The 25,697-nt window shown below is 51.3% G+C and overlaps 8 protein-coding genes across 8 annotated transcripts; 4 read left to right on the top strand and 4 right to left on the bottom strand.

Moving 5' to 3' along the window:
• Positions 1 to 76: 76 nt before the first annotated feature.
• Positions 77 to 5,238, top strand: NUP133 (Nup133p; the record flags this gene model as incomplete). The annotated part of the gene is made up of 20 exons (XM_076632089.1): positions 77 to 452; positions 521 to 618; positions 677 to 1,401; positions 1,471 to 1,609; positions 1,676 to 1,781; positions 1,842 to 2,249; positions 2,320 to 2,429; positions 2,498 to 2,589; positions 2,661 to 2,757; positions 2,823 to 2,945; positions 3,008 to 3,312; positions 3,373 to 3,461; positions 3,528 to 3,704; positions 3,784 to 3,965; positions 4,039 to 4,126; positions 4,201 to 4,364; positions 4,429 to 4,572; positions 4,648 to 4,715; positions 4,791 to 4,894; positions 4,967 to 5,238. 20 exons carry the CDS (start codon positions 77 to 79, stop codon positions 5,236 to 5,238), a joined length of 3,867 nt encoding a protein of 1,288 aa, XP_076488013.1.
• Positions 5,239 to 5,433: 195 nt separating this feature from the next.
• On the top strand, positions 5,434 to 6,983 carry JCM6883_004972 (uncharacterized protein; the record flags this gene model as incomplete). The annotated part of the gene is made up of 5 exons (XM_076632090.1): positions 5,434 to 5,925; positions 5,987 to 6,032; positions 6,095 to 6,308; positions 6,373 to 6,639; positions 6,710 to 6,983. 5 exons carry the CDS (start codon positions 5,434 to 5,436, stop codon positions 6,981 to 6,983), a joined length of 1,293 nt encoding a protein of 430 aa, XP_076488014.1.
• Positions 6,984 to 7,353: 370 nt separating this feature from the next.
• JCM6883_004973 (uncharacterized protein) lies at positions 7,354 to 9,268 on the bottom strand (the record flags this gene model as incomplete). The annotated part of the gene is made up of 6 exons (XM_076632091.1): positions 7,354 to 7,545; positions 7,628 to 8,365; positions 8,425 to 8,562; positions 8,636 to 8,756; positions 8,827 to 8,951; positions 9,080 to 9,268. The coding sequence occupies 6 exons, from the start codon at positions 9,266 to 9,268 to the stop codon at positions 7,354 to 7,356; spliced, it is 1,503 nt and encodes a 500-aa protein (XP_076488015.1).
• Positions 9,269 to 10,040: 772 nt separating this feature from the next.
• Positions 10,041 to 12,173, bottom strand: ALG2 (GDP-Man:Man(1)GlcNAc(2)-PP-dolichol alpha-1,3-mannosyltransferase; the record flags this gene model as incomplete). The annotated part of the gene is made up of 5 exons (XM_076632092.1): positions 10,041 to 10,774; positions 10,842 to 10,960; positions 11,016 to 11,628; positions 11,860 to 11,985; positions 12,062 to 12,173. The coding sequence occupies 5 exons, from the start codon at positions 12,171 to 12,173 to the stop codon at positions 10,041 to 10,043; spliced, it is 1,704 nt and encodes a 567-aa protein (XP_076488016.1).
• A 209-nt stretch (positions 12,174 to 12,382) lies between these two features.
• Positions 12,383 to 14,300, bottom strand: UFD1 (polyubiquitin-binding protein UFD1; the record flags this gene model as incomplete). Its single annotated transcript, XM_076632093.1, has 7 exons — positions 12,383 to 12,794; positions 12,863 to 13,324; positions 13,388 to 13,518; positions 13,578 to 13,702; positions 13,762 to 13,794; positions 13,846 to 14,242; positions 14,298 to 14,300. The coding sequence occupies 7 exons, from the start codon at positions 14,298 to 14,300 to the stop codon at positions 12,383 to 12,385; spliced, it is 1,563 nt and encodes a 520-aa protein (XP_076488017.1).
• Positions 14,301 to 14,653: 353 nt separating this feature from the next.
• On the bottom strand, positions 14,654 to 17,655 carry JCM6883_004976 (uncharacterized protein; the record flags this gene model as incomplete). The annotated part of the gene is made up of 10 exons (XM_076632094.1): positions 14,654 to 14,686; positions 14,760 to 14,936; positions 15,002 to 15,149; positions 15,217 to 15,292; positions 15,348 to 15,462; positions 15,536 to 15,827; positions 15,901 to 16,169; positions 16,233 to 16,675; positions 16,747 to 17,210; positions 17,291 to 17,655. 10 exons carry the CDS (start codon positions 17,653 to 17,655, stop codon positions 14,654 to 14,656), a joined length of 2,382 nt encoding a protein of 793 aa, XP_076488018.1.
• Positions 17,656 to 18,189: 534 nt separating this feature from the next.
• Positions 18,190 to 21,023, top strand: JCM6883_004977 (uncharacterized protein; the record flags this gene model as incomplete). The annotated part of the gene is made up of 9 exons (XM_076632095.1): positions 18,190 to 18,330; positions 18,409 to 18,543; positions 18,606 to 18,809; positions 18,879 to 19,175; positions 19,240 to 19,656; positions 19,723 to 20,346; positions 20,417 to 20,620; positions 20,685 to 20,807; positions 20,883 to 21,023. 9 exons carry the CDS (start codon positions 18,190 to 18,192, stop codon positions 21,021 to 21,023), a joined length of 2,286 nt encoding a protein of 761 aa, XP_076488019.1.
• Positions 21,024 to 22,013: 990 nt separating this feature from the next.
• On the top strand, positions 22,014 to 25,383 carry JCM6883_004978 (uncharacterized protein; the record flags this gene model as incomplete). Its single annotated transcript, XM_076632096.1, has 11 exons — positions 22,014 to 22,087; positions 22,148 to 22,210; positions 22,288 to 22,416; positions 22,510 to 22,562; positions 22,712 to 23,055; positions 23,116 to 23,240; positions 23,295 to 23,764; positions 23,830 to 24,465; positions 24,531 to 24,669; positions 24,729 to 24,861; positions 24,934 to 25,383. The coding sequence occupies 11 exons, from the start codon at positions 22,014 to 22,016 to the stop codon at positions 25,381 to 25,383; spliced, it is 2,616 nt and encodes an 871-aa protein (XP_076488020.1).
• Positions 25,384 to 25,697: the final 314 nt, after the last annotated feature.

The raw sequence follows: 25,697 nt of genomic DNA on the forward strand, positions 1-25,697 counted from the left end.
GCGCATCTCTCGCGAAATTCGGCGAGTTCTCTGTCAACTTTCTTTCACAACCTCGACCTCTCTCGCCTTTCACAAAATGTTCTCAAGTGGTGTCGGTACACCACCAACGACACGAGTGAGCCGACGAGCCGCCTCCCGTGCCAGTAGAGCTTCGGTCGCTCCCTCAACAACGACTTCCCTTCACGCTCCCTCCTCCGTCACTGCCTCGACTCGCACTGCAACCACCTTACGTGCACCTTCACGAGGAGCTAGTGGGTATGGAGGATCCGACGCAGGGATGATGGAACTCGAGGAAGATGAGGGACAAGATCAACAAACTCTCTCCCACCTGAACGAGACGAAGCAAGAGAAAGGACAACAACTGGATAAAGTATTGGTTAAAGATGAGAGTTATATCGTTACGGAACGGAAAGGATTACCGGTTGAAGTTCAACAGGCAATCTCTCTCGCTGGTCAGTCTCGACTCTTCTTACTCCCTCTAACTGACTGGAGACTGAGTGAGGTGAGTGAGGTGATATAGATCCATATACGCAGCCAGTACAGGCAGTGTTGGATCCGACAACGGGATTCGCATTGCTCGTTACGAATGAATATTGTTTCGTTTGGAATTGGTCTCAAGTAAGCTCTCCCTGCCTTCATTTGCACCTCATAGCTGAACACTAGAGTTTCATGATAGACATCTCCCTCCTCAACGACCTACGTTTTCCCCCTCCCTTCTCTCGGTCCTCTCCCCTCTTCAATCAAAGCCTATTCCCCTCTGTCTTTCGCCTGTCTCGTTCCTTCCTCCTCTTCCTCCTCCGCCGTCCAACGTGAACCTGGACTCCTCGTCCTCTCCCCAACTGGTCAACTCCGGCTCTGGGAATCCGTTTCCCTGTCCCTTTCCGGCGTCGATCGATTCAAATCCTCCCTCCTTCCCTCTCTCGATCCCTCCGGACAAGAAGTCGTACGAACTCTACAAAGCCTATCCCCGACATGTTACCTCGCGACAACGACTTCGACCTCGAAGATCTACGTGATCACGATTAATTCAGTTGGAGGTCGAGTCGAATTGAACACGAGAGTACTCGAGAAGAACGTTGGTTGGGCTAGTTCAATCCTTAGTTCCGTTTTCGGTGGAAGTGGTGGATCGTCTCATCACTCGAGGGAAGGAATTAATCCAAAAGCTGGAGTTCTATCCCTCGCGATTTCTCGAGATGGACAAGATCGACAAGTTTTCGCAGTCATGGAGAAAACGGCTCAAGTGTGGAACGTAGCGAGTAATGGAGCGGGAGAGCGATTGGTTAGTGGGGAAGTGGATGTGTTTGCCGGGGTGTTGGAGGCGTTGGAAGGGAAGAAAGTTGGGAATGAACAATGGGCGATTAATGAGGGAAAAGTGGAAATTGTCGATTCGGGAGTTACTCCGTACGTCCTGGATTCTCTTCAGCTATCTCTGAGCCGGGAAAAGCTGAAATTCGAACCTCGGTTGTACAGGAAAGGAGAATTAGCGCTGTTGGTCTCGCACGTTACGGGTCAAACGAGTCAAGGGTTCCAATCTTTTGCGATCGTACTTCTCAACGTCGTCGGGTCGATCGTTGAAGCAGTGGGGGTCACGAGATTGAACTACCAATCCGTGAGCTTGAGAGGGAATTAGCTTCAGGAAGCTTGGAACTGATACCTTCCTCTCTTCTCACGCTAGCGACCGGATCCTCGACCTCTTTCGACTCCGAAATTGTCCCTTTCGAATGGGGAGACTGCATTTGTCGTATTCGCTGATGCTGTCGTGATCGTCTCCTTTGCCAACGGTGAGTCCTTTCCTCCTAGGTTCGCGATTGCCGAGTCTGACTTCTCGGTTGTTCCTGTAGACTCTCCCTTCGAGGAGAATTTCCCGCTCCGACACAACACAAACCAATTCATCGGTCTCTCACTGCCCTCCGCTCCCTCCTCTCGTTCTCCCGCATCGACGACTCTCTCACTTCTCACTTCAACCGCTTCCCTCCTGAATCTCACCGTCACTCCCCCAGCATCTCCTCTCCCTCTCTCAATCACAAACACTTCCGAAACGTACAAGACTCGAAAACTGAAGTCGAAGATTGAACATGCGATTTATTTCGGAATCACCTCCAGCTCTTCCAGTCGGAAAGGTCGAACGATTTCGTCGAAGGAGGACAACGAGGAGGAAGAGAATTTGTTCAAGTTTGATTTACAAAAGGATTATGAAGGAGATTTGGCGGTTGCGGCAGAGGGAGTTAGTCAAGACCTACTAGCTTCAGGTGAGTCTCAACATGTCTCTCTCGGTTCTCTCTCCATTTAGCTCACTGTTCGTGGGTGCGCTGAGAGCAGCTTCACCGAACTTGCCGGTGATCCTTGACCTGAGAGCTCAATTGACGGATCGTGCTCATCGAGCGAGAGCTTTAATCGAATACATTCAGGACAACGGATTGGTCGGCAAAGTGAGTCTTCGCTTTCTCCCAATTCCATCAGGTTACCTGACTCAAATTGCGAGATCGCGCGGCTACAGTTACCGAAAACGACTCGACGTAAACTAAGTTGGGACGCCGAGCGAATCGTCGCCGCTGGAGCACTTTGGTCGCATTTGAACGCTAGATTAGGGTCAGTCGAAATCGAGGTCTTCACAAACGGAAGGCGCCAACTGACGCTTATATCCTTCGATCTTCTGACAGAGAGCAAACGGTCTTGTCTGAATCAATCTTGACGTTTATGGATGAAATCGGCGAAGGATTCGGGGAAGACCCTCTAAGGTTATTCTTCCGAAGCAAAGTAAGCTCCTACTCGTCTCAGTGCCTATCAAGATCTTTACTGAGGCGTCCATCGTCGCTTTACAGCTCGGATCACTGGGAAATGTCGTTGAAGAAGTCTCGAAACAAGCGAAATCGGTCGTTTCTTCCTCGTCGGCTTCGAGTGAAACAAAGTCTCCCGTTTTGTACGAAGCTAATCAAGTAGTCAACGTGAGTCTCCGGTTCTCTCTTCTCTCCCATCCGCGACTGACCAATGAGAAAATTGTATGTAGCTCGTCTTCTCCGCGATCGCTCGACACCGACTCGAAACCCTTTCCCTCTACTCTCTCGACTCCTCCTCCCTCCCTCTCGAAGCCTGGTCTTCTCGCGTCCCGCTCCTAGAAGGTCTTCAATGGCACTTCGAAGCGACTCATTCGCTCCTCTCCGAACGGATTCGTGATTTCGGTGCGAACCCTCAAAGTCGCAGCTCTGGAGCGGGACAGCAAGAGGTGGGACAGGAAGAACTCAAGAAACAAATGGCGTTGTTGGCGGAGTTCACGTTCTCGGCGATCGAGGAGAGGTTACTTTACCTGAGAACGTGAGTCTATTACCTTGTTCAGGAGAACCTGAGCGGTGTTGACATCTACGATTTGAACAGGTTGCAAGGTGATGGGCCGACTCAACCAGAGACGAGAAGTTTGAATGAGAAATACCTAGTTCTTCGACCGAAATTCATCAAAACTCTGGGTCAGTCTCTCTCTCACAGGGTCTATTTCGTCTCTCTCGCTGACCCTTCTATCGCATGACCTGCAGTCTCGATTGAGAAGATTTCCGCAGCGTTCGAACTAGCAGAACGACATTCCGATTTCCGATCCCTTGTCGAACTCTCTACTGATCTTCGCCACGGTTCCCTCCCTAAAGTCCGATCATTCCTCGATAAATACGGGAAAGAGTTCGCCTTCCCTCTCTACGAATACTACCTCGAACAAGGTACGTCTTCACCAAGAATCTCAGCAGTTTCCCGTTTCCTGTCAAACTCTGCTGATCATCTTTTTTGAGCGTCGTACAGGTCAAACCCGATCTCTTCTCGAACCTGATGAAGCCCATCGACCTCTCCTTACGGCGTTCCTCGATGAGACGAAGAATACTCGATTGGCTTGGATCAACGATATCGCTGTTTCGAGATACGAACACGCAAAGGAGGCGCTTGTTGTCGAAGCTACGACGGAACAAAACCTCAAACAGAAAGAGGTACGAGACTCTTTCTCTCTCTCTCTTGGAGGGAAGGGAAATGCTGATGGATAGGTGGGAGAGAGAGAAATAGATTTTATTCAGTTTAGGGAAACTCGCACAACTCGCTCAAACGACGAGAGAATCGATCGAGACTGAATCGGTACAACGTGCTATCGAAGGTGATCCTCCCTCAGTCTTATCCGACGAGCACCAGAGACTCGGAGCTGATGATAACAGTGGTCGAGAATCACAGCTGTGGACGATCAACTCGATCTCGTAAACGCTCAGCAGAAACTACGACAAGATTTCGATGCGCATTTGTCCCAAGCGGATGAGAGTCTTTCACCTCAAGAACGAGGGGAACTCGTTACAGGACGACTCGCACCGACTCTGGAGGATCGACAGGAGTTTGCGAAAGTTCGTCTGCCGTTTCGTTTCATTGCTCTCTTACGCTGAACTGACTAGGACTCGTCGTCTACAGATCTATGCTTTCCTAGCGGCGAGACTATTGTCGGGATCCGCAGTGACGCCCGAAGAACTCATCGAGTTACAAACCCTGAAGAAGAACACGAATGATCACAGTGGTGATTTCGCTTCTGCTCTCGATATTCTCGTACGAGCAAAGGTCAGTCATCTTGGATCCTTCTATCTGCAGGACACGTAGCGCTGATGAGAGATGGGGTCGGGTCTGTGATGATAGGATTTGCCTCGAGCGAGAAAACAACTCGCTTTGGAAAGTATCTGGCGAAGAGTTTACATCCAGGACGAGTGAGTCTGACTACACTCTTCCTCTTCCTCTCCCCACGTGTCACAATATCCTGACACAGACCCTCCTTGGTTCAGCTGGGCCGCACTTCGATCCGCAACCGGATTGAGGGACGAAGAAATGTCGCAAGCCCTCCGATCTACCGCGTTCTACTCGACACTCTCCCATGCCGCTGGCTCAAGTACGTCTCTTCTCCTCTTCCTCTTCATTTCTTATTCTCATCACTGACCCTCACTTTCGTTCGCGGGATCAGATCATCCCCCCTCACTCTACCTCGAACCGCTCCAATCCCTCTCCTCCTCTACTCTCCCCTTACTCGCTGCCCTACATCCTTCAATGTCTCAACCCGAACTGGAACTGTTACAGAAGGATTATGAGACGGAGAATAGGAGATTGGAGAAAGCGGTCAGGGAGGATGGGGTAGAAAGTTTCGCGAAGGAAGTCGTTAGATTGTTGAGGGCGGATCAGGAAGACGAGGGAGCGCAGGCGGATGGACAGGGAGAAGAGGTGGAAATGATTGAGTAGACGGGAGCATGCGAAGTGGACTTGTCGAAAAGTAAAATATCGAAAGCGTTTTCATTTCGGAATTTTATCAGCTGTTTGCACGGTTTCGCGAGAGTATGAGTTGTGTGCTATCTCTGATCACGACGAGCGAACATCAACCCGATTAGGGTCTACAGACTGAACCCGAGACCGATCTTTGATCTCTTTCATCTCTCGATGACCGCCTCTTCCTCTAGCTCGATCGCGCGCCTCACATCCTCCGAGACAAACTACGCCCACTTCAGAGCCCATCACCTCGTCCCCAACGTCCCCTGTATCTTCCCCCCTTCTCTCATCCAACATTGGCGACTCTTCTCGCTCTGGTTCACTCCCTCTTCTAGTGACCTCGACTACGAGTATCTCGTCCGAACATACGGTTCGCTCCCTATCGACTGCATAGACTGCGAGGCCGAAGGAGAAGCAGAGGAAGCAGAGGTCTCGACATTCGGAGAGCTACTAGCTCTCTGGAAGCACGGAAAGGGGAGGAAGAAATACCTGAAGGATTGGCACCTCCCTCTCGAGGTCCACCGCTCAGCAGGAGGAACGAGAAAGGGGAAAGAGAAAGTAAGGGATGAGGTTTATGAAGTTGAAGGAGTTTGTTTGGACGATTGGATGAATGAATATGAAGGGAATGGGAGAGAGGGGAAGGAGGATGATTTCAGGTTTGTCGTGAGTACGAAGGTTGAGATCTGGTGTAGAGCTCGGACTAATTTGAGCTTGTTGAGAATAGTATGCGGGAGGCGGAGATACGTTTACTCCTCTGCACCGAGACGTGTGTACGCCTACGCTCCCTCTAACCACACAAACGAGACCCCTGTGACTGATACCGCTAGGTCAGATTGCTCCTATTCGATTTCGACCCAAATCTCCGGTCGAAAACTTTGGTATCTTTTCCCTCCCTCTTGCACGTCTGCTTTCTTACCTCTGATCACGCAAGCGAATCGAGAAGGGCGTGGGGTTAATTGCGATGAATGGTCTGAGGAGGTTAAGGACAAGTTTAGGGCGAAGGGAATGATCGAGGTTTGGCAAGAAGAACGGGAAACAATTTTCATGTGAGCCCTTTCACCGTTTCCAGCTCTTCTACTTTTACTTACTTACTCTCGAGTTCATGAGTAGTCCCTCAGGGTGGTATCACTCCGTCCATAATCTCTCCCACCCGACCATCTCGCTGAATCACAACTGGGCAAACTCTCACAACCTCCCTTCGATCTATTCTTCCCTTTCCGAAGAAGCCGCTCGATGTCGCGACGCGATTATCGACGTCAAGGAGCTTTTCATTGAGAAGGCTAGACGGGAGGGACGAGCGAGTGAGGGAGAAGGAGCATGGAAAGGGGAATGGGAGGAAGAAGTTGAGGGTCTTGTAGAGAGGAGTGAGGGTTGGAGGTACGGTTTCCTCTTTCAAATAGCTCGTGACTCGCCCAATAGGAGTTAATGAAAGTGGAGGACCATACAGCTGGAGAACCTTCTGGAAGATGATCGTCAATACGCTGCGAAATCTCGAAATCTCGCGAGAAGAACTTGGAGTACGGTTCGAAGATTCGAGGTGGCCGATCATACCGCCTCACGCGAGACCTCCGACTTCGTTCGTGATAGAACGGGTGAGACCGCTCGTTGAGCAGTTTAGGAAGAGGGAAGAAGGGGAATGGAAATGGCTCGAAGGCTTCGGTGCGGTACTTAGTCAGGTAGAAGAAGAGTTGATACGGCTCTCGGAGGTCGTTGAAACGTAGACGATGCACACGAGAGGACGTCTTGACGATCCAGAGAGCTTTGTCCTTTTCTCTCTCGAGTCGCGATTCTCTCTCAAAGTTAGGCGAGATGATGACAAGATGAAAAGTAATTCCAGATGGGAGAGCACGTATAAATTGCACCAATCAATAGGGAATGAACTGAACCGCAGAAAAGAGAAAAAACACAGTCGCGCGAAGCCATCAAACGGAGGATTGAAACATTAAAGTCTTCCTCGTTTGGGTGCTGCGAACCAAGGAGATCGAGATGGAGGGATAGAGGATGGGAGCATACAAAAATAAAGCTAAGTAAGCGGGGGAGGAGAGAGAGGATCCGGGTCGACATAAAGATAAGAAGAGCGAAAAACTAAATCTAGAGCCCAAGCAATACTTCACGCTCGCAAGTGCTTTCGTCGGTTTGGAAGAACCCGGTTTGGCACGAACGAACGACGCAACCGTTTCGGAGGCAAGAGACGGAAGCGGCACCTTCGATTTCGAGGCAGTTTTGGGCTTCGCCAGTCGAGCTGCAACCTCCACATTCCGTCACGTCGTCCAATCGAACGCACTGTGCACACGCTCAGCAAATCGAGTTAGTATGATTAATCGGAGCGGAGGACCGAGGGAGAGGGAAGGGGGGAGAGGCTTACGGAGAAATCACCGAGAGTTCCAAGAGGGCAAGTTCGTTCATCTTGAGCACAAGTGTCGGCGGGGACGATTTCGTCGGTGACAGGACGAGCGACCTGCGAAGGACCGACTTTACCAGGTCCACCCCACGCGGCCGAAGGTCCAACCTTCGTAGGACCTCGAGAGTGAGGGAATTCTCCACCGGTCGAAGGAGCAGTCGTCGTAGGGACGGGAGCCCATTCCTCAGTCGTCGTGGTAGGGCGGTGTTCGAACGCAGGACGAGAAGAAGGTCCGTGGTGATGCATCATCGAAGTGTGGTGTTGGTAGTTGTTTCCTCCTCCTGCTCCTCCGTGGTGAGATCCTCCGTGCGATCCAGGTTGAGATCCGTGAGGGGACGAAGAAGGTCCAACCTTGATGGGACGGGAAGCGGAAGGGTGAGATCCAGCAGGCGCCGAGGAAGAACGGTCATGGAAAGGAGGTCGCGAAGAAGGACCGGGAGATCCTCCAGAGTTGACGTGAGACGGGTGGTGGTGCTTGTACGAGTAGCTCGTCGTCGTAGGGGCGGCGGAAGGACCGTTCGAACCGTAGGTAGTCGTGTGGGCGTTGTGAGGGTGGTAAGGGACAGTCGTAGGAGATCCCGAGCCGGAGGTGTGAGAAGGACCGTGCGAAGCGGCGTGCGAGGCAGAGTGACCAGCCGAGTGAGAAGCGTATTCACGCTTGGCGAGCTTGGTGCACGATCCACCAGGGGTCAAGAAGTAGTCCTGTGAACGAGAGAAATCAGTTGTGAATTCGAAAGCGCTCGAGGGGAAGAAAAACTCACCTCATCGCAAACGACACCGCACTCGACGTTCTCCTTGTGAGAGTAAGCCATTCCGAGGAAGTCCGAGTCGACAGAGACGCAAGTAGCGCGTCCGTTCGAAGGAGCGGGGCAGGCAGAGAATTCAGAGGGAATCGAATCCTAGATCGATCGAACTCTCTTTCGTCAGTCGTCTTCTCTACGTATATAGAAAGGTCGATGAGGAGGAACTCACCGAAGCGCATCCACACTTGGATTCACCATCGACGGTGACGATACCGATCGCGCCCTTTTCAGAGTTGAAGCAGTCATCTTGATCGACGACGACCGAGTTGACGACCGTGGTGGGGCAGTCACTGTGCAACGAGTCCGAGTCCGAGTCAGCTTGAAACGTGACGACGGAGATTCCGAGGAAGGGGGACTCACGCTCCGGAGCAAGAAACGATTCCACAAGAAGCGGCGAAACTTCCAGTGTCGAGGTTGAGAACCGAATTGCAAACCGATTCACCGTGGGGAGAGAGTTCACAAGGAGTGAAATCGGGGAGATTGTCCTGAATATAGAGAGAGAGAGAACGAGGTCAACCCGGAGTCAGTCAGTGGAAGATGAATGAACAAACAACTCGAAACGCGAGAAAACGCGTCTCTCAACTCTATTTTCTTGGAAAAGAGAAGTACTCACGGGAGGGCAACCACAGTGAGTCTCGACTTGACCGTTCGCGAGGGTAACTCGTCCTACTCCGACGAGACCATTGAGGGAGGTCGCACCGGCACAGGCGCTGTTGGGGAAGACAGAAGTCGAAACTACCGAGGCGTAAACCGCAGGAATCGAGAGGAGCGCGGCGGCCGTAACGAGGGAGAGACGGAACATGATTTAAACGAGTGACGAAGAGGCGTAGAGCCACGAAAGAGTTGGACTTGAAGAGAAGAGAGAGAGAGAGTAGAGGGTGTAAACAACAAACGAATTCGTCGAAGGTTTCCGAGGAGGGAGAGGGGGGGTCGAGCGCGGAGAGAGAGGTAGGAGGCGAGAGAGGTCGGAGTAGTCGGAGAAGAGTCGTGAAGCTTGAGGTGAATGGAGAAGAAACAGAGAGAGGAAGCGGGGGGGGGAGCGCGAAACCTCTTCAAGAGAAAATTATGGTTTCGAGAGCCCACCAAAGACCAAAACAATTCGATTTCGGCTCTGAAAAACACGATCGCACAAACAAAACAAAACAATCACAACAAACACGCTCGCAAATCTCTCTTGGTATTTGCTGACTCGTAACGGCCACCCTTTCGCAACTCGTCACTTGTGGAACCTCTCCTACCGTTGTACATTCGCGTCCAGCAGAGACGACTCGACCATAGCTCAGCAGCCGGGAGATATACCAGGCAGATCACGCAGCGTAAAGAGACAGAAAAGAATCGGATCGAAAGCTTAGTCCTGACCATGCGAGGAATGCGAGACTGTCTTTCGTCTCCCTTCCCACTCGTCCTCAGCTGATTCACGAGCGATTCGTCGTCGTGATCGTCGTCCTCGTCGCAGCTACTCAGTCGAGCGAAAGATGCGCTGCGAACTCTTGATGAAGTAAAAAGTTTCGCGAAAGATGAAATGACTCATTCTGATCAGAACAACCCTTGATTCTTTCAGTTCATGTTTAGCGTTAGTACCAATACAACCCTAACACAAACGCCCCAATCCCACAAGCCGCACAAATCCAAGCGAGCAAAAAGAACGCAATCATCTTCTTGAACCCATTCTCGTATGGAATCGGGTATCCTACACTCGCTGCATCCTGACATGCTTTCTCGAGACTCTGACCTAAACGTTCACGAGAGAATTGGGTCTTGACTCGTTCACGTCCGGCTTGACCGATCGCTTGACGTTGCGAGGGAGAAAGGGAAAGGAGGGAAGAAATCGCTCGGGCCCAGTTGTCGACTTTTGCGGGTCGAAGTAAACCGGTAGTGAGCTTCGTTTGAGAGGGTTCGTCGTCCTCCTCACCAGGAGCGGGGAGACCGTTATCGACGATAGTTTCGGTTGGTCCTCCGCTTGTTGTTGCGATTACTGGGAGTCCAGACGCCATCGCTTCGAGAGGGACGATTCCGAAGTGTTCGTACATTGGAGTGTAGAGCAGTGCGATGTTTGATTCTGCCGAGAGGAGGTAAGATTTCTGATCGGAAGTCATGTTGAGGAGGAAGAGGATTTGAGGGAAATCTGAAGCGGAAGGGGCTTTGTCCGAGATCGTAGGTCGATTCCGAGGAGTGACAGAGGCAGCCATCGAAGAAGTGGTAATAGGCGAGGGAGAGTAGGTGTGTTGAGAAATTTGGAGCTTGGCGGCGAGTTTTTGCAGGTTTCCGAGAGTGAGGACGTTGTCAGCGAGTCGAGGGTCGAAACCACCTGGAGATTCCAAAGATTCGTTGGTTCCCCGTTGCTGCATAAGAATATGTAGCCAAGAGGAACTAACCTGCGATGATGAGACGGAGTGTAGGGTGTTCTTTGAGAACTTTTGCGAAAGCTTCAACGGCGAGCCCGACATTCTTCTTGCCCTCGAAGCGGTTGATCGAGAGGAGTGTAGGAGTGTCACTGTGCGAGAAATCTCGTCAGTGAGACGCTGCGTCCATAGTGGAGAAAGACTCACCTGACGAGCCATTGATCCTCTGATTTCGCTTCGACCTTTTTCGCATAAGCTTCCGGATCGACTGCAGGGTAGACCGTTCTCGGAATCCTATTGAGTTCCTTGAACGTTTTCGTAAAGATTTCCGACGTGAAATCCGAATTAACGAGGATTTTATCGGCTTCTCCCGTCGTCATCATTTCGACATGATCTACCGGGATCCTATAGAACGCCGTGATTTCTCCTTTGAGAGAGAATCCTCTCGGTCCTCGAGGATCGGGAACGAAGTTTGAACCGGGGGCGAGAAGTTGGTCCGGGAAATGACAGTAGAAAACGACTCGATTGAATCCCCACCAACGAAGGAAAGGGACTGCAGTCGATAGTTGATCGACGACGATTACATCGAAAGGTTCGAGTTGACGTCGGATCGACCAGTCGTTCGAGGAAATGAAGGGGATATCGTTTGGGAGGACGAAAGCTCGGAAGAGAAGAGTCGAAGAGAGGTGGAAGAACGCCTGTGCGAGGAGGAACTGTGCGGCGAGGTGTAGCTGGCGGAGGATTGCGCAGATGATCGTGAAGCTGCCGAAGAATGAACGAGGGAAGATCGAGTTGCCGAGAACGTGAACCTTCAAAGAACCTGCGAAAAATGAAAATCGTCAACGTCTACTCGCAACATCGACCATATCCTGTCTCGTCTGTGTTGTCCATTCGTCTTCTCTCTACAGTATTGTGTCGAGCTGTCCTTGAGGAAGATGCCCCTCTGCTTCAGGCTGTCCACAATCGATTCTCCCCGACGAAGCGACCTCGTAGTCCAGAAGCAATCCCTTTCCGCGCTCATATCGTCACAGACAAAGCAACGTGTACTTACCGTTCCTTGTCTCTTCGAAGCTCCTACCCGATTTCCAGTCCTCATGATAACTCGTAAAGATTTCTACATCGTGTCCCCTCTTCTTTAGCTCCAGCGCCGCATCCACGACGAGTCGTTCAGCACCACCTACGTCACATGGCGTCGTATCAGCGGTCGCCCTCGTTGCGGAAGAAGAAGAAAACGGAGAGATGTGGGGACGAACCCAAACCGAGATCAGGATGGATGAACGCGACACGGAGCGTTGGGGGGAGTTCGAGAGGCGGATAGGCAGCTTGTTGTTGGGCCCAGGTAGGGGCCTCGTCAGATGGAAACATGTTGAGGCGAAAGGTGGAGTGAAAAAGTGGAGGGAGATGGAATCCACGGAAAAGTGTGGACAGCGATCGAGCGGGAAGAGTCGCAACTTCGCAAGTTCGAATGAGTCGAGAAAGATTGCGAGGCTGCAGTAGTATGGCAAAGAGAGAGGACAAATCTGGAGGAGGAAAGAACAAGCTACAGACAAAATGAAAAAAACGAAAACTCTTCTTCAATCGATCTCAATCACTTCGACCTTTTTCTTCCCTCCTCCCAGCGTGTTACCCTGACCCGAGAAAGGTTGGGCGGAACCTTCCCTCGTGGTCGTCGTCGCAGCAGGAGGTTGAGGAGTCGGAGTCGAAGCCTGAGGATCTGAAGGACCTCTCGCTCCCGTTCCTCCTGCACCCCTCGGAGCTCTTCCACTCAACGTCGTTCCCGTTCCACTAACACCCGCAAAAGGCACCTTCTCAGCTTCAGCTTTCTGAGCTTGTTCTTCGCGTTGGGCGATCTCGGCCGAAGAACCAGGAGGAGGAAGAGTGTTTGAGAGATCGTAGCCGAAGAACAGAGTTCCGAAGGGGAGGTTGAGCGCGGCGGGAACGTGTCGAGTACCGAGTTGTGTATCAGCTGTGACGATGCGGGGTTGACTGCGAAGGTCGCGAGCGGGGTCAGTCGGAACTAAGAGGAGGAAGCAAAGAGAGAGGGGAAGACTGACTCAGTTCGAATGATTCGACTACCCTCATCGACTTGTTCGATCGCTTTCGCCTTGACCCCTTTACCCTTGACTCGTTTCCCTCCCAAGCTGTTCCCACTTCCCTTGAACGCCTCCCACGCTTTCACCGCCTCGTCACTTTCTTTTCCTTTACCTTTCCCTCCTCCTCCTCCCACCGGCGTACTCGTTCCACTTCCCTTCCCATCGACTTCCTGTACTCCTTTCGTATCAATTCCCAACTTCTCTGCCATCGTCGGTAGATCAGCTCCTCGAGGTTTGTATTCAGGTTCGACGTATCCGACTGGAGGAGCGAAATCGACTTCGAGATCGGTATCGATCACTGAAATCGAGGGACCAGGTGGCGTAATTTCCATGACGAGGAGTCGGAACGTGAGGGATTGATAGGCGATTTCGATAATGTCTCCAGCGGAAAGACATGAATAATTTCCAATCGCTTTTTCGAGACTAACCTCAGCGAAGAGAAGATGAGCGCTTTGACCTGCCAAAGAGAGGCAGGGAGATGCTTACGCTGCTTTGGGATCACTGATTTCGAGGAAATCGGCACTTTGAGGTTGAAGTTTCACCATCTTTCCTTTCGGGTAACGACCTCCGACAATTCGAATCGGATCTCCTTCGTTCAAGCGTAATTGATCCATGACCTATCGATACTCCGTCGCTCAGTGCAAGGTCGAATAGACTGAGAAGAAGAGAGACGAACCCATTGAGGCAAGTTGACGCATCCTTCATCTGCGATGAATTCGAGTACTCCGACGTGCGTGTTCAAATCCGGGTTCTTGGGGTTCGTGATTTCAAAGTTGATTGGAAGTTCGATATCGAGTTGGGCTATGGAAGAGAGTTTAAGTGACTGAAACCGAGAGAGAAGAGAGAAAAGGAAAACCTACTCAATTCGTCGAGAGCCGAAGGAGGCATGACAACTGAACGAACTCGTCAGCTCAGTTCGTCCAGAATGATAGGTTGAGACTCACTCTTTCCACCAAACATCAAGTTCTGCCTCGCACCACCTTGGTAACTCCTCCCTTGTTGAATTTCCAAAATCGCCGTCGAATACGCCCTATACTGTCTCCTGAACGCGCTCGCGGGAGGTCTCGCGAACGCATGTCCACCAAATCCAGCTTGGAACGCATTCGGATTGAGGAATCGTCTCAATCCTGCCGCGGGACCAGCCCCAGCTCCTCCTCCTCCGGCGTAAGGATCAATCTCATCGTCGGAATCGTCGAGAGGTTGTGGTGGCGGTTGATAGCGTCGAACAGGGGCAGGTTCGGTGGGTCTAGGTTGGGCAGCGGCTTGCGGTTGGTCGTCGTCGATGAAGAGATCAGAGTCGTAAGCATCTTCGTCATAATCTTGGAATTCCTCGTCAGAAGACTATCGACAAAGAGCGTTAATCTACCGTGAGAGTTCGTGTAGCGATCGTACTGACCATCTGGTTAGTTTTGCGTGAGTGAGGGTAGAGAGGGAGAGAGAAAGCGAAGTTCAATCAATGATTTCGGAACTTCGAGCGAGCATCGATAACTCTTCCGAGAGCAGTTCGTTCGAGGCTCTGGCGGTCCGATGTCAAACAGAAGTCATTCGCCTCTGGATGATCTCGCGAAAGAAGTTGTGGTAATTTGAAACGCTTTCGCAAACTTGTTCTTTGCGGGGTGTGTGTCCACAATGAGGGCTACGGAGGATGGCTCGGAAGCACAAGATGTGTATGATACAATGAAATGAACGACATAGGAAATGAGGAGCGAGAGAAATGCAGAAATGAAACTGGGAACTGAAAAGTGATTCCGTTCAACCTCGGATGAAGGGATGAGCGAGCAAGTCCTGAGGGGCACCGAGGAAGACGTCAGTTCCGTTCGTCTTTGGCGTACAGAACTGAGACGAAAGGGCGACTCACCTTAGGTAGAGGTCTTTTCGAAGGTTCCAAACTCAACATTTTGTCCAACAGATCAACGAAATTCGCCAACAAGCGAACCTCGTCGTCTTTCATCTTTCGAGTGACTCCGGAAGGCATCAATCGAGAGCGTAGATCGGAAGGAGGTTTCGAAGGGATTTGTCGGGGAGTGATCGTGTCCTGTGAACTCAGCGATCCGAATCAGCGTCACGGTATTCTGAGAGCTGAGTGGAAAGGACACTCACATTCTTCTCATGAGATAGGAAATTCATGTTATCGTCGAAATGCTGGTCTCCGAATCGAGCTTTCTTGATCAACTTGTTTTGAAATTTCCCTTTCGTTTCCATCATCAACAAGAGCATGTGATTGTTCGTTCGACCGGGGAAGAGAATCCTGTGCGAAGGAGTGAATGCTATCAGACGAAGGATCTAACGCTTGAGAGAATCTCCGACCGACTCACTTTCCAGTGTATAGTTCGTAAAGCGTACAACCGATCGACCAAACGTCGAGTGAGCAGTCGTATGGGAGACCGAGAACTATACAGATCGAACGTCAATCAAGGTTGAAGCCAGAAACAATGAACGGACCTACTGATTTCGGGAGCTCGGTAGAATCGAGAGACGAGATAAGGAGTGATTTCGTTCTCCGTCACGTCGGAAGCGGATCCGAGATCACAGACTTTCAGAGTCGACTTCGACTCGTTGACCTGATGGGGTCGAGAGAAGACCAAGTCAGCCGCTGGATTTAAGCGAAAGCGAAATAGAAAGGATAGAACTTACGAGAATGTTGTCAGGCTTCAAATCCGCATGCATCAACTCACACTTCTTCATCAACGCAAGAGCCAAGAACATCTGACTAGCATACGCCCTGACCGCCCTCAGGTTGAGTCCGACGTCCTTTCCGTACCGTTTGACGACTTCTCGCAAGTTCATGCTCAACGACTCGAACACGAGACAGAGATGACCTCGATGTTCGAACGTTCGAAGGAGTCGAATCAAATGCTTCTTGTCGTCGGGATCGGCTTCCATCAGTTTTCGAAGGATTTGAGCTTCTTTCAATCCAGCTTTAAACCTGTGAGAACGCGTAAAGATCGACCAACAGTCAGAAATAGTCTCCGTGTTCAAGTCAGAAAGTCCGTACTCACATGCTCTCCTGACTCCTGACCATTTTGATCGCGACTTCCCTCCTTTCTCCATCCTCAGGCTTGTAAACTCCTTTCCCTTCTTCTCCCAAATCTTTCGCCTTGACCACACTCGAGAACATTCCTTTGCCGAGGTTCGATTGGACGAGGTACCTTCCTCCGTCGAGAACTTCACCGAGAATGACTTTGTAGTAGCCTTCATGATCGTCAAAATTGTCCGCTAGGAGAGATGGATTCGCGAGGATAGAAGTATCGTTCGTTCGATTGACAATCTGCAAGCATTCGAGGGTGTCGATTGAGTCACAGAAGCGGGGAGAAGGGGAATGGAAACTCACGGGTACTCCTCCGGACTTCTTCACCTTTCGTTTCTTCTTCTTTGGTTTCGCATCCTCAGCTCCAATCGCAAACATATCATCCTCATCGTCGTCATCATCTTCCTCTCCACTCTCCTCCTCTTCTTCCTCCTCAATCTCGATATCTACTTTCCCATCCGTTCCTCGATTCACCGCCGCATTCAATCGTTCCATCCGTTTCTCATCCTCCCTCCTATCGAAATCAGGATTGTAATCGGCCGCGCTCATTTCGGGTTCTTCTTCTCCCGTTACTTCGCTTTTGTGAACTCCTCCTCCTTCGTCGGTTCCTTGCTTGTTTGTTGAACCTGGTTCGTCGGATCCATCTTTCAGGAGAGTAAAATTGGTGGAAGATGGATCGAGTGAAGTAGCACGAGAAGGTTCGGCGGTGGTCGTTGAAGTTGTAGAATTTGCAACAGCGGGAGAATCTGCTCAATCAATGCTCAGTCAGTCCAACAGTTCGACACGGATGCCCCGGCGAAGCGAGAAAGAGACTAACCCGTTCCTAGCTTGAGTCGTTTTGCGGCTCTTTCAACCTCGTTCCTCCCCGGAGTACTGACCGCACTGCTCGCCTCTCCCTCCTTCTCCGCGCTGACCTGTGGCGGCACACTCGAAGTAGCCTCACTATCTTTCGTAGTTGTTTGTTCTTTCGTAGCGTACTTCGCGAGGATTTCAGCGCGTTTACGACGTCGTTCGGCCAGGACTTGTTCAGGATCTGGTTCTTCGGCTGGTTCCAAGTTGATCGGTGTTGTATCCTGTTCGACGGGAGCTGAAGGAGGTACTTCCTTCGCGGTGGTCGTGTTAGAAGTCGAAGGGGGAAGAGGACGTGATGCAGAGGAATGAGGAGAAGTTTGTTGCGGAGGACGAGGAAAATCGTTTCGATAGTTCGAACGAGGTGGAGAAGCATGACGAGGACCTGTAGGAGCGTTGAGGACTGGATTGTCCGAGTAGTTGAGCATGATCCTATCAGAGGGAAGCGCGTGTTAGCTCGACCGGGCGAAGAAACGAGGAGAAAGAAAAAATCGAAACTTTCGTGGACTTACTCTCCGTCGTCTTGATGGGTCGCGTGCGGTGGAGGTTCGTACCTATTGTAACCTGACTGTTGACGGTACTGACCAGGTGGGTAACCTCTCGAAGGCGCAGGTCTATCGTCTCTCGAGTTTCTGTAATCTCCATTGTAGCCACCTCGACTAGGGCCTCTTCCCCCGTTGTTGAAGGATCCTCTCGACTGAGGTCTGTACGGTCCACGATCATCGTACCTTCTCGTCGATGGCGGTTGATGAGAGCGAGTCGAATCCGTCACGTCTTCTTCGCCTCGACGATCTCGTTCCCACCAAGGCTCCTCGTCTCCATCTTCAGCTCGATCTGATTGACTGTAGTGACGTTTGTGGGAGTGCGAGCTAGACATTCGTGAGGGAGAGGAAGGAAGAGAGGAAGTGGGTGAGTAATGCGCTGTCCCGATCGAGAGGTAAGCTTCTTAGGCAAACCAGAGGTGGGGTTCTTCTTCTCTTGTCACTCCTAACCGGTGCTGGGTGGACAAAGTAAGGGGGTCGAGTGAATGGTAGAAGAGAGAGATGTCGTCGTTTCGTTTCTACCCTTGATCAAACTCGCCTCTCTCGAATTCGGCTTCTCTTGGTGCAGTCTGACACGCAGGACCTCAGTCTGAGGTATTCGATACCCTTTTCGCCAACCGGAAATACCTCAAGAAACCTTCCGATTCGAACCTGATTTTGTCATCAAACTCTTCGATTTACGGCTCTCGAGATCTTCTAGGCGAACTTGTAAGCCTTTCTATCGCATCTTGAGCTAGCTTTTGTTCCGTTGAGCCGCCAACGAACCCCTTTCCGCTGTTTCCGTCGCCCGAGCATCACTAAAACCGCCTGTTCTCTCCTCTTGTTCCTCTCGTACCCCTGTTCCGTGACTTCTCTCCGTTTACAGCAGTATGCAGTCACTCCTAGGGCTTCCCGACGAAGAATGGATCGACTGTAAAGCCGAATTCGAGACGGCATTGTCGGAACTTTCGATCGGTCAACTCGTTCAAGACCCGCGTTACACGATGATGGATCTCATGTCTGCCATCGAGGTAAGCAGCACGTTCAAATGAGTCTATTCTGGTAGATGGTCAGAGCTGATCGAAGCGGTAGACCGCTTTCACGACTAGATAAACGATCCTAGAACAGATTCTTTCGTCGCCGCGAGGAATAATTCGGGTTCTCAGCTACCAGACTTTGACGCTAGTCGACAGCTTAGTACAGAGGAAATAGTCTGGGTATTGGACAAGATTATGCGACTCGAGGTAAGCCGCTTCACAGTCCTGCTCTCTGATCTGAAGAGACTGATCCCTGTTTGAGCTTGTAGGCTACTTTCCAAGATGGACAACCTCTCATGTCGACGCTTTGGAACTGTAACTACTTCCGGATACCTTCCTTACCAGCCCTTTCGTCAAGTTGCGGCGACGAACGAATCGGGTCGGTTCAAGCGGTGTTTCGAGCAATGTTGCTGGGCATTCTCAAATCTCAAGAAATCGTCTGGGAGGAATGCTGCAAGGGACAAGTCTACGAGGCGAGTCGTCCTTCCCTCAGCCCTCGTCCATGAGACCTGAAGACTGACGAGAACGCGTCGACTGAGCAGCACGAGGATGTTCATCTCGCTTCTTCGACCCTCTCATTCAATTCCCTCATGGCAGCGTGCTATCCTCTTCCTCCTCGATCACGAACTCCATCTCCTGTCCCTCCTTCAAACCCCTTGCTCGTCAACGGTCAACAAGCAAAAACCGAGAATGTCTCGCAAGATCGATCAGTTTCGATCGATGACGTCCTGAGGCTACTCGATGAATGTTCAATATGGCTTCAGACTGAGACAAAGGCGGAGACAGAGGAAGAACGAGAAGCGTTGGATCAACTGATACTTCGGGTGTCGCTGCGAATCGTAAGGTCGTTCTCCTCTGAAGGTCAAAGACTATCGTATCGCTGACACTTTCTGGAGAGTGCAGGATCTACTGTATATACAAGCCCTCTTGACGTTCCCTGCTCATGCTACTCCCTCTCAAATCCGAAACCATCTCGATCGCATTTCAACCTACGTCTCCGGATTACCCAGTTCTTCGTCTTCCTCTTCCTCTTCCTCGTTCCACCCATCTCTGTATCTTCAAGCAATCTTTGCGCCATCGCGATCGATACCCCTTCTAGCGACTTCCGCACCACCTCGTTTGATCGATCCATTACCGCTCGGAGAAAGTTACGACAAGAACGTGAAGGACCTGATAGCCGAGCTCAATGGACTATGTCAATTGTGGGAAGGATGGCGGAAAGAAGAAGGGGAAGGGAAACTGGGATGGAAAGAGGTGAAAGAGTACTCGCGAATGATGGCGAGGAGAGAAGTTTCTCCTTATCTGAGGAGTCTTCACCAAGTGAGCTCTGAGACCCCTCAATTCGTTCTCCCTGAACACTCGTTGACGAGCCTCTTTCGCACGCAGACGGTGTTGACCTCGACTCCTTCTCACGTCTTTTCGACCTCGCACCTCATTCACTTCTCCGCTTCATTCCTCGCAACGTTGACATCAACTCCCGCCTCCTTCTGGTTCGAGACCGTCTACGCAATGCGTCAGTCAGAACGTGATTATGCCGGTCCGGCTCACATCGCCTGCGACTGGCTTGAACGACTCGCGCAAGAACTCCTTCGAACAACTCTACCTCTCGCAGGTCAGAACCGAACGAGACAGTTCAGATGGATCAGAAAATCGGTGTCGAATTGGGTCAAGCTCGTTCAGAACACAAAGAGGGATCTCGAACCGTTCCTTTCGTTGATCGCTGCAGGAGAGGAGGAGGCGAGAGTAGATATCGACAATCTCGTGCTCGCGATCAGGAGTACGTTCGTTGAGTTGATCGTGGAGAATGTTGGGTCTGGGTTCGAGGGAGGCATGGAGTTGTATCGAGGGGAGGAGTGGCCTCGAGTTTGGTTCGTCCTCGGCCAAGTCGCGCAAGAGTTGGAAGAGATGTGGACAACTCTCCTCTCAACCTCGCCCGGAGACGTAGGATATCTCAAAGCGAAAGTAGGAGAGGCGAGAGCGATCAAGGAGATGTCAAGAGGGTCTTTCCTCGTGAGTTTCCTCAAAACATTCTTCGGCTCGAGATTACATGTGTTTGCTGACTACGACTCTTCCCGGATAGATGTCGATACGTCTCCCAGCACCGTCACCGAAGTTCTCTACCCCTTTCTTGCCGACAATAGCTGTCAATCAAGAGACAGCAGATCGAGGGAGGTTCCGACAACGATTCGACTGGATTGGCTCGAATTCGGACGAGACGCTCATCCGGTCGGCAATCACCTACGAGATGTACACTCGGGAGCTACAGAGGGTTCAAGCGTTGGAAGTAGGTTCATTCGATTCTCTCCCGGCGAGTGAGAAACTGACGAAGCGTTTTCTGCTCCCGACAGCCGAACGCAAGTGCTCGAGAGGCCGAAGCATGCTACCACCAAGCAGTCGATGCTCTGAATCTGATCACGAGTGTCTCGATGACAGAACGAGCAGCTGCCATACGACCGGAATTTCCTCTCAGGGTAAGCAGAAGCTCTTCCTCGAACTCTTTCCCTCGCAGCTCATTCGCCGATTGCCGTTCCCGTTGTCTTCTGTAGAACCTTGCTTCCCTACGACGTACAGCGTTCGCAAATCTCGACAAACTCTCCTCGTTGAACAACGAAACATCCCAATCACCTTCGCAGGTTTCTGCTCGCAACCTCAAATGGGATCATTCGTGGTTTTCAATCTTCACTTGACGTCCCTTACACTGCAAACTATGTCGTTCACCCACAGTATTTCCCTTTCTCGATTCGAGTCTTTCTCGCTCGACCAGAAAGCAAAGGCATATCTCGAATCTGCCTTTAATCGGTTCTCGTTACCCTCGCGGTACAGTACAACACAATCAATCGACTTGTTCTATCGCTGGAGCTCCAACCTCGGTGTACCGAACTCGAGTCGAATCGAGCATTCCTCTCCTCAAACTCGAGCAAGGATGACGGATGACTCGGTGAAGAGTGAAAAGAACGTTCCGACGGAAGTTTCTTATTTCCCTGCTTGTCATACAGTGCTGCTGATCTCCAAACAGGCACTCTCGTAGCAGTAAGTATCCTCTTCAGCAACTTGGAGCAACCCGTCCTAATTCGTCGATGGACAAAGAGATGGGATCTTCAATCTTGACACTTTCCGGTGAAGTTGTCGTGGTCCCGGACGGAATCAAACCTTACCTCCGACGACGATATCCGAGCAACCGTTGGAAGCGAAGTGAAGAAGCTGACCCTTTCGGCGGAGGAGAATATCGAGCTCGTCGCGACTCGGTCAAATCTCGCACGAAACAAAGCTCGAAGTCTCGAATCGAATTTTCTCTCGTTTGATAACGTGCAGAACGAAGCTAATCTACTTGTAGCTTCGTAGGTATCCAGTATTACGAGATTATCAGCCGAATATCGATTACGTACGCCCACTCAAGGTAGCCAAATTCCTTCCGTTCTCGTCGAAAATTCGACATCGAAACTTCGAATTGGCTCTCCTTTCCTTTTCGATCGCTCGCCTCTCCAAAGAGAGATTCGAACCCTTACCATTTTGACAATCTCCCCCGCATTTTCACGTGGTGATCGAGAGTTTTTTGTGTTTGTCGACGGAAAGAAGTTGTCGACCTCGCGACTCGACATGCTCTCAATCTCTCTCTTTCGACCCTCTTTTCGCTTTTCCCGACTTTACGACCAAAGTCGATACATATACAGCGAAGAATGTTGACGCGAACTGTCGTCTGGGTGACGGTTTTGACGTCTCTCGTCTCATCAGTCGAAGCTTTCTGGCGATTGTAAGTCTTTCTGGAGCCGACTAGATGGGTCCAACTGACCTCGGTTTGACTGTCTCTTAGACCTTGCGGCAACTCGCTCGTTATCGAACGTGCAGACACGATCGTATCGCCGTACCAAATTTCGTGAGTTGAGTGATTCGGAACTGCTTCTCTCTGGCTCCTCCCTCGCCGCTGACCCTGTATCTTCACTCTTGCGATAGTGGCCATGTGCACAACATCCTCGGAGGAAGCAACTTCGCTCTAGGTACCACTTTCGAGGAACTACGAGCTTCCGAATGCGCGAGTTGTCAAGTGAAGCAAGACATGAGCAACTACTGGACACCGCACCTGTTCGTTGATTACTCTCTCTACTCCGACGTACTGAGCTATTCCGACTGTAGTGAGCGTCGAAACTGATGCCAATTGAATGATGTCGCTCGCAGCTACTTTCAATGGGCGAATGGTTCCTTCTCGTCCGTCAAGACAGTCGGAGGTGGTAAGGACACCCCATTTTCGTTTGGACCTGAGGAAACTGAAGCTTTCGAATCACTCAAACTCCGCTTCACCTCTGCCCCGGTTCTCTCCCACTTTGTCCCTGGCGCTCCCACGATGCTCGAGGCTGATGCATCGGACTTTGCATCGCAGGATTAATTTATTATTTGCCACGCTTCCACCCTACGGACACGACGAACGTTACCGCGTTCCCCGACGGTTTCCGAGTATTGACTGGAAACCCTTTCAAACGTTTCTACGATTCTTCGAGCGATCAAGCCGCAGCAATCGGATGGAACTGTCTCGGCGCTCCCGTTTCGGCTACCCGACACCCGTATCTCCCTCCTTACAACTGCCCGAACGGTCTTCGAGGAGAGATTCGCTTCCCTTCTTGCTGGAACGGAGTCGATATTCAATCCTCGGATCACTTCTCTCACATGGCTTACCCGATTGGTGGCGAGAGTGGCCCCTGCCCCTCGACTCACCCTGTTCGACTCGTGAGTGGTGCTCTTGCTATGCCTCGTTGTTTGTCGAAGCTGATCTTTGTTCTCGAGCAGGTTACTCTTTTCTACGAGATCATGTGGAGTGTCGACCCTTGGAACGCTTACCGCAGTCAAGCGATGAACACGACTCAACCTTTCGTGTTGGCTCAAGGGGATGCGACCGGTTACGGTTATCACGGGTGAGTTCTCTCCTCTCATTCTTTCGCTTTCTCCTACTGATACCTGTCGCACAGTGACTTCTTCAACGGTTGGGATCGAGAGGTACTACAAGAAGCTATCGATACCTGCACGAGCGACTCTGGCGTGATCGAATACTGCAAAGTCTTCGACCTTTACGACGCTTCGCACACTTGCAGGAAAACTCCCGACGTCGACGAGGTTGTTCTTGGTACTCTCCCTGCTCTCCCCGGTTGCAACCCCGTCACCGGCTTCATGGACGGATACGCGACTCCCTGTAGCGATTCGAACCCTCCTCCGACGTTCAATAACACCGCGGCTTACAACACCTCGGCTCCTCCGGTCGGCGCTGGCGTTACAGCCGACATGCCCTCAGTCGTGCTCAGTTACAAGGATTGGACGTACCAGGACTGTTATTCGGATCTCGTCAACGGTCGTGCCCTCCCGAACGGTCTCTCGACAGCGAACAAAACTGTCGAATCTTGTTTGAACGCTTGCGCCTCGAAGAACTACACCTACTGTGGGGGTATGTCTCCTCTCTCTTGATCTCTCTATGGAACAACATGTGACTGACTCTCTGGTCGATGCTAGTACAATATCACGGAGAATGTTGGGGAGCGAACAAACTCGGAACTGGATCGACCGCGCTCGGATCAGGTTCTTGTGGATTCACTTGCACCGACAATCGTCTTCAATACTGTGGAGGTAACAAAGGTCCTGGAGGAGCTTCCTTCGAACTCTACACCCGTCCCAACACGACAGCTTCCGCTTCTTCCTCCGCTTCCCAATCTGTATTTTCGACACTGTCGCAAAGCGTTTCTGCATCAGTCTCGGTCTCTACAAACTCGACGTCGTCTACTTCGTTCGTCTGGACTCCCGTGGTCACCGCTTCTTCCCAATCAACCTCTTCGGCATCTCAAAACTTAACCGATTCGGCATCTCAAAGCACGGCCTCAGCTTCAGCTACGAACTCGATGGTTTGGAGCCTCGTTCAGTCCTCTTCTTCTACTCTCCAGAGCATCTCTTCGTCCGCGTCGCCCTCGAACGTATCTTCCTCGGCATCTCCCTCAAACGAACTTCCGTCCTCTTCGCCCTCGAGCGTTCTTGTCAGTACGACTTCGACTGTCAGCTCGACGACCACTGTCAGCTCGACTTTGACTTCAACCTCGTCGAGCGCAACTGTCGTCGCAACTCCTACTCGACTCGCCAACAACGCCGACTGGTCTTGTAAGCTCCCTTTCTCTACTTCACCATTCCTCAGTGAGCTCACGGACGCTGTTTCTCCTTTCCAGACACAGGATGTTACACCGACCTCGTCAATTCGGCTCGATCGCTACCAAAGACTCTGAACGCGAATTCCACCGTCGAAAGCTGTCTCGCTGCAGCGAAAGCTGGCGGATTCGCTATGGTGGGACTCAGTTATTATGGAGAGTAAGCTGACTTCCTTGACGTCAAGCAAGAGTAGCGCTGATTCTCCTGATCGGGAATAGATGCTACGCTGGACCCGCGATTTCGCCTTACAGTTCATCCGTCGACCTCTCGCGCTGTAACATGCCGTGTAGGAACGACGCCACGAAGACTTGTGGAGGGTCCGGAGTTCTAGACGTGTACTCGTCGAACACAGTGAGTCTTCCTCTTCACATTGTTTTTGTCTCTCTCCGCTTTCTGGCTCAAGCTTGTTGTCGTCACTCGCAGGTCGCTGCTCTCACTGGACCCAAGAACCTCACCTCGTTCGGATCCTGGAGTTACGATGCGTGTTACAAGGATCTCGTCAACAACCAACGAGTCCTCCCGAATCAAGTTTCGAGTTTCAACAAGACGATCGAAGGATGCTTGAACGCTGCGACTTCGGCAGGAGCGAAGGTCGCCGCATTATCGTATTATTACGAATGCTATTACTTGACGTCCGACATCTCATCAAGCTCGTACAAGATTGACGAATCAAACTGTCGCTTCCCGTGTCAAGGAAACCCGAACGAGATGTGTGGTGGCAGTGGAGCGCTTTCCGTCTGGCGCCTCCCCTCGGTCTCTGTCGCATCGACCTTTGTCTCGACGCAGGCGGCAAGGAACTCGACGAAAGTCTCGACGAGGAAGGAATTGAGGACGTCTTTGAGGACGGCGCTCAAGACTCGACTTGGGGCTTGAGGAATCGATCTTCGACATGTCCTACTAGATTTCCCCCGGAACGCAAACGTCTACTCTGCATAGATCTATCATTATTACCTTTAACTTAACGAGTCTCTTCTCGCTCTCTGGAATATATCGCAGTCTCAGTGTCAAGCTCGACCCACTCTGGGATACGCGTGAGTACGCGTGAGTGGGATCGTGTGTAAGCGAACAGAGCTCCGGTCGTAGTCCGCGGTGAGGCCTAAGCGGGATTTGCTGAAAAAGCGAGGATCTCCTCTTCTCTCTCTCTTTCTTTCTTGTCTCCTTGTCTCCTTCTTCCCGTGAGTCCCTTA

Source organism: Sporobolomyces salmoneus (genome assembly GCF_050403485.1).
Source record: "Sporobolomyces salmoneus JCM6883 DNA, S_salmoneus_JCM6883_v1_ctg22, whole genome shotgun sequence".
NCBI lineage: Eukaryota > Fungi > Basidiomycota > Microbotryomycetes > Sporidiobolales > Sporidiobolaceae > Sporobolomyces > Sporobolomyces salmoneus.